The sequence below is a fragment of the Saimiri boliviensis genome, chromosome 5 (assembly GCF_048565385.1).
Source record: "Saimiri boliviensis isolate mSaiBol1 chromosome 5, mSaiBol1.pri, whole genome shotgun sequence".
Lineage (NCBI taxonomy): Eukaryota > Metazoa > Chordata > Mammalia > Primates > Cebidae > Saimiri > Saimiri boliviensis.
This window is the reverse complement of record NC_133453.1, coordinates 267,276-281,476: the sequence shown is the minus strand read 5'-3', so window position 1 is coordinate 281,476 and position 14,201 is coordinate 267,276. Positions and strand designations below refer to the sequence as shown.

Sequence of the window (14,201 nt, the reverse complement as noted above, 5' to 3'; positions counted from 1 at the left end):
TCTGACAAAGAACGTGCATTTGACTGGTGTTCCCAAGTCACCGTGGACCAGGGGCCTGCCAGAGCAGCTGATTCCTATCGGGGAGCTGGGGCCAGGCAGTCACCTGTCTCCCTGGGCTCCTGGCAGAGCCCCGCTGGTCACAGGCAGCCTCCTTCTGGCTGCTGGGTCTCTGTCTCTTTCCCTCCGTGGCTGGGCCTGGGGCTGGGACCACGGCTCCACGCCACGCTGCACTGTCCCCGTCTGCCCCTGAGGGGTGGTTGAAGGTGGCTGGTGGCTGAGGACCCCCCGCCCAGGCCCACCCTTCTTGCTCAGGCCCCATAAGTCACTTGGGGTCTGGGGAGCTGGGGACTTGGACCGAGGAGGGAGGTGCCTGGCTGTGACCCTCGGGCGCATGTCCCTGGGCACATTGCTGCCCACCGGCCCCACCGTCTGTAATGCGCAGCTCGGCCAAGGGGAGTCTGGGGTCCGGACCCATGAGGCACCATCTGCTTTGCTCCTGGGCTGAGCCTGCGGCGCCCTGGGCAGGCTGGGTGGAAGGAGCTGGGGAGGTTCCCTAACGGGGGAGCGAGATCCCACACAGATGTCTCTGGACAGTGGAATGTGGAGGGCGCGGGGTGCGCCAGGTGGAGAGCTGCCCAGCCGTTCCAGTGAGGCCCCGAATCCTCCCGCCTGCCGTGAGCACTGGGAGCGGTGATGCCAGCCCCTCCCGCAGACTCGGGCCAAGGAGGTCGACAAAGCAGCTGGAGGGAGATGCGCACGCAGGGGCGGGGGCTCCAGGTCCCTGGGCTGCAGGTGTAGGTAAATGGAGAAGGGAGGCTGGGCACTGGGCCTCTGCAGGCAGCCACACAGCGGGGCTGGGTCCCGGTCGGAGCGGCTGTCCCAGCCGCCCAGCCCAGGGTGTCCGATGCCAGGGAGTCCATGTCTGCTCAGCCCCTCCTCCCAGCCCCTCAGCCACCTCGTTTCTGCCCCTTGGCTAGGGGGCCTGAGCCAGGCCCTGGCTGGGGCAGGGAGGCCAGCTTGGGCTGGGGCCAATCCCAGAATCCAGGCCGGGTTGGCCCCGACAGGGAGGGGTGGTGGGAAGGTGGCCAGCGTGTGGAGAGCATGGCGTTGGAGGGCATGGCGGGCACTAGGGCCGCGGGAGGCAGCACGATCGTGGCCTGTAGCTCTGTGGAGCATCCGCGCTTTTCCTGTGGGTTCGCTCTAGCTCTTGGCCACAACGCTACCGCGTGTCCCTGGCTGCTTGTCTCAGAATTGTATCTATTTCCTGAAGAGAGAAATGAACTTTCATGCAGTAAAATCTAAATGAATATTTGTATTTATTTTCCACTTCCATGTCCTGTTTCAAAACTTATTGTCCAGCCCAAGATTTAAAAAAGTCAGATTTTCATCTAGTTTAAAGCAGGCTGAGGAAGAGGAGAAGGAGGGGGAGGAAGAGGAGGAGGAAGGGGAGGAGGAGGAGGAGGAGGAGGGGGAGGAAGCTGGAGAATCTGGCTGGGCTTTCCTTGCTCATCCTTGCAATGGCCACCTGGTCCTCAGCCCTCTTGTCTGTGTCTGGTCCTGAGTTCTGAGCTCAGAAGCCCTCGCTGTGCTGTTGGGGCCCACCAAATCTGTCCCTTGTGGGGACAGCTCCCTCCAAGGCCCCCGGGGATGGACCCTGGGGGTGGGGCCGGGGAGCAGGGGGCGGGTCCTCCCAGGGCCTGGCGAACACAGGGACCATCCAGGGCGCCCCAGACTCCCTCAGCCAGTTTTTCCCGAGAATAGAACAGTTAAGCCCAAGCCCTGGATGGAGGTGTGGGGAGAGGGCGTGGCTCCTGCCCTGGCAGGCAGGTGAGCGTCTGGGGATTCAGTTCACTCTGCCCCGCTGCCTCACCCCGCCTGTGCCTGCGCCTCGGGGAGCCCGAGCCGGCCGGGGCGAGGCGGTGGGACCTCAGGGAGCTCAAGCCCTGGCTGTCCCCTCACTGGAGGCCTGAGGCCAAGATGATGTCCACACTGGGCGGCCTGCAGAGGTAAGGGGGCAACTGAGCCCTCGCAGTTGGACTGAGCGCTTGATCTGTGGATGTTCTGAGATGGACAGAAGGGAGTTTTGTGCTTGTCTTTCAAAGGAGGTTACTTGGATTTGGAGGCTCTTCCTCCTCATGCTTCCCTCGGTCCGCCTGCTGCGGCTTCATTTCGGAAGTAGGGCTGCCCCTCCTGCCCAGGCCTGAGGCTGGTTCTGGGTATTTGGGGATTCCTGGATGTGGGGCCCCATGAGAAAGCTGCCTCCCAATACTGGGGCGTGGAGACTCTTGGGGGATGGCCGAGGAGGGCAGGATCTGCTGGGCTTGGCACCTCCTGGCCTCGGTCTTCGGCTCAGGCCCGGGGCTGGGCTGCGTTGGTGGGAGTGCCTGGCGCTTGTTGGGACGTCGGTTGTGTGTGTGCTTTAGGATGGTCTTGGAGCTCTGGGTGGTGAGGGGGAGGCTGGGGTCTGTTGTGTTATCTCCCTTCTATAAACAGAGAGGAGGTGGATTTCTTCGCAGTCGGGTTTGGAGGGGAGGTGGGTGTGGTTAGAAATGCCTTGCGTTTTCCTTCTCTTGCTCGCCATCTGTTTGTGGTTTCCAGGGCAGGTTGAAGCTGTTCCTGCCCTTGCAGGTCCCGGCCTCCCCAGGGCACCTGCCGTCATGAATTCGATCACCTTCCTTTAAGGGGTGACTTGGGACCAGCCGCTGGGACGCTGGCTAAGGAACCCGTCTCAGGGCTGAGAGGCATGGGGCCTGCTGCCTGGCCTGGGCGTCCTCGGAGTCCTCTCCTGTGGACGTTGTGACCACATTGTAAAGAGGAGGCCCAGGGGCTGGGGAATCAGGCTCACTTGATTAGCTGGGGGCCAAGCCGAGGTGTTCTGGCTGCCCTGGGGCCACCTGAGGTCTGCCAGAGGGGGTGTGCCTGACCCCAGCTGAGACTCTGGGCGAGACCTGGGAGGCACTATGGCCGTGGGTCCCGGGGGAGGCCAGGGCACAGGCTCCTTGGCTCCTGGTCTCACTGCCTGGCAGGGTGGGCTCCCTGCAGGCTGCAAGACCAACACTATGGCCAGCGGCACTGGCTCCACGGAACACAGGGCTGTGTGCGCCGCCCCCCGGAGGGAAGCCCTGAGTCACTTCCCCGCAGCCCTGGACAGCAGCCTTCCTGAGCCTCGCATGTGTTTTCCTGGGACTGGGCAAATGTGGGAGGCTCACCTTGCTTGGCCCAGCTTGTGCGACCTGGGGACAAAGGGGATGGTGACAGGTGGTACAGCCAGGCAGGTGCCTTGCCCACCCGGTGGTTCAAGGAGCTGCCCAGAGCCAAGGAGAGACTGCCCAGAGGAGAGACACCAGCGAGGCCCAGTCTTAACCACCGGCCGTGGTAAATCCACGCTGCCAGGCAGAGTGCCCACCTGGGTGCTTGCCGATCCTTTGTTTTGCTGGCTGGCGATGATTCAGGCACCAAGCCCTGAGCTATAGCAAGGTTTGGAGCAATTTCACTTGGGGGAGTTGCCTCCCTGGGGTGTGGCCAGGTATCTTTGGTGGGGAGGGGACTCATGAACAGAGAAGATGTGGTACAGAGCCCATGGGGGCCACCATGCCAGTGTGAACACCCAACATTTGAGACAGGTCTCAATTTAGAAAGTTGATTTCGCCAAGTTGAGGACACATGCCCATGACCCAGCCTCAGGAAGTCCTGATGACATGTGTCCAAGGTGGTCAGAGCACGCTTGGCTTTATACGTTGTCAGGAGACATGAGACATCTCAGTATGTGCAAGATGAACATTGGTTCTGTCTGGAAAGGCGGCACCACTTGAAGCAAAGGCTGGAAGACTGGAAGCCAGGAGGGAGCTTCCAGGTCAGAGGCAGTTAAGAGATAAATGGTTGTGATCTTCTGAGCTTATTTCAGCCTCTCCAAAGGCTAGTTTGTTCCTAGATGCTCAGGTCCTGAGTTACTAGGAAAACTGATTTTTAGCATGTTGTGAAGCCTCATGTCTTAGGAGGAGAAATTAGGGGGAGAAAGGGAGAAAGCAACAACAAACAAAAGAAGATTCCAGAAAAATCGGTATCGGCTACACTGCTCCGAAGTCCCTGCAACAGCAGGCAGGCATGAAAGTGGCTTTCTGTTAGTTCCTTCTGAAGTTTTAGTTGTCTATCTTACTCCAAATTAGGAAAAATAGGAAAAAAAAAAAAGAAAAAAATTGAAATAATTATTTTGAAGACTTGTGGCCAAGAAAAATTACAATTTGGTCCAAACTGTAGAAAATAGTAAAGATTTTAAAAAGTTAGGCAAGACGAGAACCTAACAACAGGTGTACTATAGTTTTTGAAACATAATTTTTTGGCCGGGCATAGTGGCTCACACCTGTAATCCCAGCACTTTGGGAGGCTGGGGTGGATGTATCACAAGGTCAGGAGTTTGAGACCAGCCTGGCCAACATGGTAAAACCCCGTTTCTACTAAAAATGCAAAAATTAGCCTGGTATGGTGGCGCACACCTGTAATCCCAGCTACTCAGGAGGCTGAGGCAGGAGAATTGCTTGAACCTGGGAGTTGGAGGATGCAGTGAGCTGAGATGGTGGCACTGGACTCCCGCCTGGGTGACAGAGCGAGATTCCATCCCCAAAACAAAACAAAACAAAAACAAAAAGAAACATAATCTTTCTCTCTCCAGTTTCCCATTTTTACTATAGACAAATCATGGTAGGACTGGTTTGCTCTTTTATACTTGGCCTAATTATTTGTATACAGTGCAGCAAGAATAATTATTTTTTACATAGGCTTTTTTTTGTTGCGGGGAGGGAGAGATGGAGTCTGCCTCTGTCACCCAGGCTGAAGTGCAGTGGTGCCATCTCAGCTCACTGCAACCTCCACCTCCTGGGTTCAAGTGATTCTTATGCCTCAGCCTCCTGAGTAGCTGGGAATACAGGTGCATGCCACCAGGCCCAGCTAATTTTGTATTTTTTTAGTAGAGATGGGGTTTTGCCATGTTGGCCAGGCTGGTCTTGAATTCTTGACCTCAAGTCATCTGCCTACCTTGGCCTCCTAAAATGCTGGGATTACAGGCGAGAGCCACCATACCTGTCCTACTTGGGCTTTTAAATTGGCTTTGATGGAACATTGTTCCATAGGAGGAATCTCAGATAAAACTCTTTTAAAGCCAAGCCCTGCCAACAATTTGTGCCATCAAATATCTATGAGTTGGGTGATCCTCTTCTCTTGAGGATTCAAGATAAACTTGGAACTCCTGAACCTGTCAGAAAGTGATATTCTTTACTTACCACAAGTCAGGAACCCTGTACAGGAACTGTGTGGACAAAGGTATGAGGCCAGTTTTTCCAAGAGGTTTTTATTGGGTCCATAAGTCAAGTTTGAGTCCTTAAAGAAAAGCACACTGTTCCAGTCAGTCTTGGTAGAATAACCAGTTTCTCCAGTTGTGTCCTGTTACAAATGAAAACAGAATCTTATTGCACTTATGCAGATAACTGTATTGTCATAAGTTAAAAATGCTCACAAATGGTTTCCAAATTCTGGAGAAATCAGGCAGAGAAAAAAAATATGCTCCAAATTTTGTTCATAGGACTATGAATTGTTAAAAGCTGTAATAACGTAAAAGAAAAGTTTTCTTAATGCTAAAAAACAAAGGATCAGCAACTTTTTAAGAAAAAGTTGAAAAGATTACTTTAGTCTTCTATCAGTTCAGTTATGCAGTCAATTCCTGTTCTGCATGATATTCATGAACATTTCAGCGCTGTATGAGAGTCCTGAAAGTTTCTTCCTGTCTCCAATGTATCAGAACCCTGTATTTTAGAACACCTGTTAAGAATTCTATGGCTGATAATAAAATCACCTTAAAGAGGACCAAAACAAGACAACTGTCCGTGAATGACAAGAAGTTTCAGGGCAGCCATAGTCAAAGGAACAATTGACAAGGAAATTTGTTACCTCTGTGACACACTATAATTTAACATAAGAATTATAAATATTATTGATAATGTACATTAAGTTATATCAGAACTATAGAAATTTGTCATAATTTTGGAATACATACCAAGAACATATTTATACAAATGCATCCTAAAGAAAACCAAATACCATTTCAAACTTGACAATGCTTCCTGTAACATTTTTATACCAAATAAGCCAAACTATGTCATTTTTGGACTTTAGAGAACCTACTGTATTAAGGGATTAATTAGGTCAGAAAAAGACATAATTTGATTTTGGAAAGTTTGTCAAGTATCAAAGGTTTAAAATACTAATATCACAAAACAGGATCATTTAACTGAAGTGATAACTCAAGGATTTCAAAAAGAAAAAAGCCTTCGTTCTTTGAGAGAGGAGACTCAATGTTCCAAACAATAAGCCCTAATAAAAACAGCATGAAGCCAATTTAATTTGTTTTTCAAAATTTTATAAACTATAACATTTTAATCTGGACCATAAGAAATAACTTCCGTAAGCCTTTATAACTTTCATTTATGTGTTAAGAAAACCTTGCGAATCTGACACAGGTCCATATACTGGTCTTGTGTCAGCATGTCTTTGACATTAATGATTAATTTATAGACAAACCGAACTTATTTTCTCTCTCAGAATCAGCCCTTATAATCTCACATGCCCACTTTTTCTATGATAGTCCCTGGGCTTTGTTGAAAAACTCCCTGGGAGTTGAATAGCTTTATTTATTTTATTTTATTTTATTTTATTATTAATTAATTTATTTGAGATGGAATCTCACTTCATCACCCAGGCTGGAGTGCAGTGGCGTGATTTCAGATCACTGCAGCCTACACCTCCTGGGTTAAAGCAATTCTCCTGCCTCAGTCTCTGGAGTAGCTGTGGTTACAGGCACCTACCACCATGCCTGGCTAATTTTTGTATTTTTAGTAGAGTTGGGGTTTCGCCACGCTGGCCAGGCTGGTCTTGAACTTCTGACCTCAGTTGATCCACCTGCCTTGGCCTCCCAAAGTGCTGGGATTACAGGTATGTAGCACCACACCCATCTGCAAAGAGTTGAATAGCTTTAATTTCTGACTCTGTGTTTCAAGAATGAAGTTTATTTTTATTGTTATCTTCTACCAGGCCTGAAGATTGGGCTTTAATTACTGTCAGTGTTTAAAATGCAGCAGGACTTAGTGTACTTTTCACACCCAGGGGTCAAACTCCTGTAACTCAGTGTCACAAGTACTTTAAAAGTGCATACAGAGAGATACGCGGATGTGACAACCTTAATTTTAAAAAGTTTAAGACTGAATGCAGTGGCTCATGCCTGTAATCCCAGCACTTTGGGAGGCTGAGGCAGGTGGATCACCTGAGTTCATGAGTTTGAGACCAGCTTGGCCAACCTGGCCAACATGATGAAACCCCATTTCTACGAAAAATACAAAAAAATTAGCTGGGTGTGGTGGTAATCCCAGCTACTCAGGAGGCTGAGGCAGGAGAATTGCTTGAGCCTGGGAGGCGGAGGTTGCAGTGAGCCAAGATGGTGCCATTGCACTCCAGCCTAGACAACAAGTGTGAAATTCCATCTCAAAAAAAAAAAAAAAGTTTTATCTCAGTTTTTTTCTAAACCAAAGCTTAATAATAATATGACAACTTGAGCATACAAAAGTTTGTTTTTTTTTTAAATATAAATCCTCTTATTGTGACTTACATAGATCATTCATTACCTGTTTGGATTTTCTGGTTTGTCCTGAACATCCCTCCTTTCTTTTTTTCTTTTTTTGAGGCGGAATTTCGCTCGTTACTCAGGCTGGAGTGCAATGGCGCGATCTCGGCTCACCGCAACCTCCGCCTCCTGGGTTCAGGCAATTCTCCTGCCTCAGCCTCCTGAGTAGCTGGGATCACAGACACGCGCCACCATGCCCAGCTAATTTTTTGTATTTTTAGTAGAGACGGGGTTTCACCATGTTGACCAGGATGGTCTCGATCTCTTGACCTCGTGATCCACCCGCCTCGGCCTCCCAAAGTGCTGGGATTACAGGCTTGAGCCACCATGCCCGGCCCATCCCTCCTTTCTTAAACAACCAGTCATTTTACTCTAGAGCTAAATTTACCATACAAGATTCTTTCTAATAGGAAATTATTTATCTTTAAGGTTTCTTACCAAGGAAACCTCTTTATTTTTTATAACTATCTTATTTCATACATAACCTTTAAATAAGCTTTGAATTAGACAAAAATTATTCATCTTTTATATTTTTTTAAGCCAGAATGTTTTTCTACAATATATTTTTATTGGAAAATGCTCAAATAATGAAATACCTATTATCTATTTTAATATAACTTTAGATTCTAAATTATGACAAGTTTGTCTACTAGTATTTGAATACATTTACATAATTATTTTAATCATTTACTTTTATGAAAACTGTGATATTCATCATTTAAAGTTCTGAAATGTCCTGCTTTGTGTTTATGGCAAAAATAAAGTCATGAAACTGCCCTTGCAAAATTATAACTGAGACAGTAAAAGAGCTCTGCCCTAGCTGACTCCATTTTGCTTCTAACCTGCAGACTGTCCTCGTTCGTTCCTGGGTGTAGGCTGAACGAACTTTGGGAGGAGCTCAGTTTATAGTTTAGTTTTGAAACAAAAATGATAACAGACCTTTCCCAAAACAAACTTCCTTACTGCCTGTGGAGTGGACTGCCTAAAGCCACAGGATTAGAAGTTACGGTAATCTTACTAAATTCAGGCTGTAGCTATTTTCATTAAACCAATATTAATGTATTCTTTATTAAAGATTACACAAGTAGAGATCATTCCATTTTGGGCTGGGTTTATAGTTTTGTAAACTCTATGCCAGATTTTGACACCTTATGGTATTTGGCAGGGATAAGTATGAAATTGCTTGATTAATAAATGCAAACAAAAATGTATGCTGGCAAATTCTTAAGACATTTCTAATATTATTTTACCAATAATTTAAAGTACAGCATATTAAAGATTTTACTTAAGTCATGTGAACTTGAAAAGGCATTTGACTAGTCTTCTTTCTTTAGTATCTAAGTACTTTTAGTTTTTAAGCCAATTAATTAGAGCTATTTTATGTGTGTGTGTGTGTGTGTGTGTGTGTGTGTGTGTGTTTATTTTTTTAGTAGAGATGGGGTTTCACCATGTTGGCCAGGGTGGTCTTGATCTCTTGACGTCATGATCCGCCCACCTCAGCCTCCCAAATTGCTGGGATTACAGGCGTGAGTGACTGTGCCCTGCTGGTCTTTTAATTTTTTTATTTTTTAATTACTTTTTTTTATAACTGCATTTTAGGTTTTGGGGTACATGTGAAGAACATGCAAGATTGTTGCATAGGTACACACGTGGCAGTGTGATTTGCTGCCTTCCTCCCCATAACCTGTATCTGGCATTTCTCCCCATGCTATCTCCCCAACTCCCCACACCCCACTGTCTATTTTATATATTTTTAATAGTGAAACATTGTGTACACAGCACATAAATACATAGACATATTAGGCATGCTGATAGAAGTATATCTTACAGATTCATACAAACTTTTTTTTCTTTATCTTAGATTTTCAGATTCTTGATAACCTGTTTCAGAACCCTAGGCAGTTGTCAGCCAAAAAGCCTTAAGTTTGCCTATTAAAGGAAACAACTGAGGTGAAAATCAAATAGCAAAGTTTTCATCATGTGGTATGGAGAGAAAAAGTCTGGTGTGCTCAAGGGAGGTAAAGATGGATGCCAAATCAAACATGAAATACAAAAATCTACCATAGATCGTATAAGGAGGCCAATTTCATTTAGATAGGGACTACCTATCTTTTAACTGGATCTCTGAGCTCTAGGCAGAGCCCACAGTGAATCCTGGGTTTCCAAAAAGGGAGAATTACTATGAGGCTAGATCATGTGATGTTTTCACAGTGCACTTACTTAATTTTTTTAAAGCAAAGATGTTTCTTTTTTTTTTGGCAGCAGGGGCGGGGATGTAGTCTCGCTCTATCACCCAGGCTGGAGTCCAGTGGCGTGATCTCAGCTCACTGCAACCTCTGCCTCCTGGGTTCAAGCAACTGACTTGAACCTGACTCAGCCTCCTAAGTAGTTGTGATTACAGGAGCCCACCATCACACCCTGCCAATTTTTTTGTATTTTTAGTAAAGACCGGGTTTCACCATCTTGGCCAGGTTGGTCTTGAACTCTTGACCTCATGATCCACCTGCATAAGCCTCCCAAAGTGCTGGGATTACAGGTGTGAGCCACTCGCCCGACCAAGCAAAGACATTTGTAAGTGTCTAAACGACACTCTTCTGTAAAAACCCAAGAGTAGCCTCTGTTCCAAATAACTATTTCAGTCAATAAATCAGGTAACACAAAAGCAAGCAGTTTAAAAGCTGAGATGGGTCAGGTGTGGTGGCTCTCGCCTGTAATCCCTGCTCTTTGGGAGGCCAAGGCGGGTGGATCACCTGAGGTCAGGAGTTTGAGACCAGACTGGCCAACATGATGAAACCCTGTCTTTACTAAAAATACAAAAAATTAGCCAGGCTTGGTGGTGGGCTCCTGTAATTCCAGCTGAATACTTAGGAGGCTGAAGCAGGAGACTTGCTTGAAACTGGGAGGTGGAGGTTGCAGTGAGCCAAGATTGTGTCATTATACTCCAGCCTGGGCAAGAAGAGTGAACACTGTAAAAAAACAAACAAACAAACAAAAAAACAAACAAAAACTGAGACAAACTTGTCTGTTTACACTTTTGGGGTTCCATAAGGAAAAGTAGGTTTCTTCCCCAAAGGGAGTCTGGCACCTTCTTGGTTTTCTTTAAGGAACCCCAGGCTATTATGAACTATTTTGGGTCTCTCTTGCAGCAGAGGGTGCAAGAGAAAGGAGAGACAGCAGAAGTAAATAAAGAGAAACAGAATTCAGTCAACTGAGAAAAGACTTTTGCTCAAAAAAAGGACAAGGTCCTACGAGAGACCAAAAACCCCAAAACATGAAGAAGGCCTTTAAATACACACACACACACCCCTTGGATGTTAGCTTTCAAACACGAAGGTCTTTAAATACACACACACCCCTTGGATGTTAGTTTTCAAACACAAAGACAGCCTTTAAATACACACACACACACACACACACACACACCCCTTGGATGTTAGCTTTCAAACACGAAGGTCTTTAAATACACACACACACCTTGGATGTTAGTTTTCAAACACAAAGACAGCCTTTAAATACACACACACACACACACACACACACACCCCTTGGATGTTAGTTTTCAAACACGAAAGCCTTTAAATACACACACACCCCTTGGATGTTAGCTTTCAATTAAACTGACTTAACCATTGAGCTCCTTTAAAAAAAGGTTTTTAAATCTCATTATCGTATTTCACCTGGGACAGATTGCTGCTGTTTCAAAAGTACAGCACTGCTCTTCCAGTTTGGTCTGCCTAGCAAAAAGGTGGCCTTGTTATGTAAATAAAGTCCCTTTAGTAGTCAAAATAAAAAAATCTTTCCTTTCTTTCTTTCTTTTTTTTTTTTTTTGCTGGTGTTTTTCTCCTCCACCGTGCCGCCTTGTGTGTGTTTGTGTGTGTTTGTGTGTGTGTGTGTGTGTGTGTGTGAGGCACTTAACCATTTGAGAGGCTTTGTTCCCAACAATTTGGAACTTTTCTTCAGATTTAATAAAGTCAGATAGAGTCGGTCAAACGCAATGGGAAAAATACTGAAACAGCAACAAAAACCGAAACAGCAACAAAAAAACAGTTAAGTAAAACAATCACACAACTTATATAATTACTGAGCACTCTAATGGTAAGGAGAAATCTCCCTCCCAGACCTCAGCAAATCGTCCTGTTGGTTTGAGCAATAAAGTTAGCTCCTGTCAGTACCAAGCACTGATAGGAGATTTGTCAAAGGTCAGGGGCATCTCCACTTCGAATCCCTCCGTGGTTACCAAAATGCAAATCCTGAAATTTGAGATAGATATATGAAACTAAAATATCTTGGGCCAGTGAAATCACAAAGCTAAAGTGAAATGTCAAACTGGGAACTGCTTTGGGCAAACCTGCCTCCCATTCTATTCAAAGTCACCCCTCTGCTCACTGACATAAACGCATATCTGATTGCATCCTTTGAAGAGGCTAATCAGAAACTCAAAAGAACGCAGCTGTTTGTCTCTTATCCACCTATGACCTGCAAGCCCCTCCCCACTAAAGTTGTCCCACCTTTCAGGACTGAACCCATGTTCATCTTACAGATGTTGACTGATGTCTCCTACAATGTATTAAAAAAAACCACGCTGTGCTCTGACTACCTTGGGCATCTGTGGTCAGGACTTCCTGAGGCTGTGTAACAGATGCGCGTCATCAACCTGGGCACAATAACCCTTCTAAATTAACTGAGATGTGTCTCAAATTTTTAGGTTCACATTTTGGTAACCACAGATGGATTCTGACCTTTGACAAATCTCCTATCAGTGCTTGGTATTGATGTGTGCTAACTTCATGATTCAAATCAATAGGATAATTTGCCGATGTCTGGGAGCACCCCCTCGAGAGAATCCCTGATCTCCCCAGATTTGGTCAAGATCTAAAGTTTATTTTGCTGTACAATGTTCCCCCCAATGCTTTTTTTTTTTTTTTTTGGAGTTTTGCTTGCTTCCAACAAGGAAGGCAAGTTCTCCCGCTCCATGACGATGGAAGACAGGCAACTTCTTTATGGAGTTTGAATTTGCTTCCTACAGAGGTGAGGTTTTTTTCTTGCTCTAGGATGGTAGAGAGCTGTTTTTAGCCCGAGACCCTTCCCTAGGTGGGTAACGGAACTGGGGTTTTGTCTTGCTAAAGTTACCAACCAGCTGGTCTTAATTTCTCCTTTTACCATCTGAGTGCTCAGTGATCATGTTGACCAACTCAACCTGACTTGGTCAAATCTGAGTGAGAATTCCAAATTGTGGGTAACAAACACCTCTAATTTGTCTATAATTCCTTGCAGCTGCAAAGGGGGGAGAAAAAGAAAAAAAACCCATGTGTTTGCCCTCTGTGTTTGCTTTTTGCCTTAAAAAATAATTGTTCTTTCATTTACTTTTCTTTCACCCTATTCCTCCTTCCCCCTTTGTCATCTGCAATACCAAGAAATCTAGACGTGGCTTCTAATGACTTGAACCCCTTTAAAGAATTCAGAACAAAGGCACCACTCACCCCTTTTGGTGTGTTCTGTTTTCTTTGTGGAGTTTCAGGAATCATGGGCAGATTCTTTGTAGGTCTAAAGCTCTGTTTTCTTGTATTGCATGACCTGACCTCTTTGGCTTTGAGGATACCAGAGATGACCTTGTACGGTGAGAGGATTTGTCCTTGGCATGTGTAATGGCAGAAGAGTGCTACAAAGTTACATGTGGCTGCGTATGGTTTACAGGAAGTGGTCTTGGCTGTTTTTTGTTGTTGTTGTTGTTGTTGTTGTTTTTTAATTTTCTCTCCTTGGAAGTTATTGCTTAAGGATCCTAATTCTAGTTCAAAGATGCATTCTAAAGGTTCTTCTCTATTGCTTTCCTCCCAAAATTAATCTCGGTTTGGTTTGTCTGTATGCATTTGCGTGAGGAACTAAACTGCCGTTTTCATAGACGAATGACAGACTGAGTTTTTTAGCTCCAAGCAGAAAGGGCATCTCCTCCTCTTAGCCAAAAGGTGCCCCTGGGTGACTGGGGGGCCTCGTGGGAGTGTCTAGGGGGTTGACACCCCCTGTGACATGCAGTGGCCCTTCAGGGAAATCCCCCCAAAATTAATTTTAAAATAGCTCATCCAGGAAATGCATATAAAGGCTGAAGACCCAGCATTTTGAGCCATCTCTGAGGTCATAGACCTCTGGAGAGAGAAACTGAGACTCATAAGAGGGTGGAAATGACTCAGTGGTGACACACTGTGGAGTCCTGCCCACAAGCAGCACTCATTGATCATCCACACAAAGACCCTAGGCTACAGCTCATTCCTCCTTTTAAGAAAAAAAAAAAAAAAAAGCAGGAAACAAATAATCTGAGGAGAAAACCCAGAGAATGATCCCCTTTTGAGCACTCCATAGGTTTTATGGCACATCTATTTGCCAGAGTAAAATGGAAGTCGTATAGCCTTTGTGCACATTTACATTAAGGAAAAAGAGCCCTCAGGTTGACCCAAAAATAACAGAGTTCCTATGTCCGCTTTGCCTCTGTTTTCTTTTTCGCCTGCTTTAAATCTGTTGTTACTTTTCTACTGCGATAAAA

At 45.9% G+C, this 14,201-nt stretch overlaps 1 protein-coding gene across 2 annotated transcripts in view; it reads left to right on the top strand.

Moving 5' to 3' along the window:
- Nucleotides 1-1,669: 1,669 nt before the first annotated feature.
- Nucleotides 1,670-14,201, top strand: part of GAL3ST2 (galactose-3-O-sulfotransferase 2) — a 30,829-nt gene continuing 18,297 nt past the window's right edge. Inside the window, exon 1 of one of the 2 annotated variants that reach the window (XM_074398699.1) lies at nucleotides 1,670-1,827. In XM_074398699.1, coding sequence (XP_074254800.1) covers nucleotides 1,784-1,827 — 44 coding nt within the window. In that variant the 5' untranslated portion in view covers nucleotides 1,670-1,783. The other variant, XM_003936781.4, reaches the window with a different exon arrangement.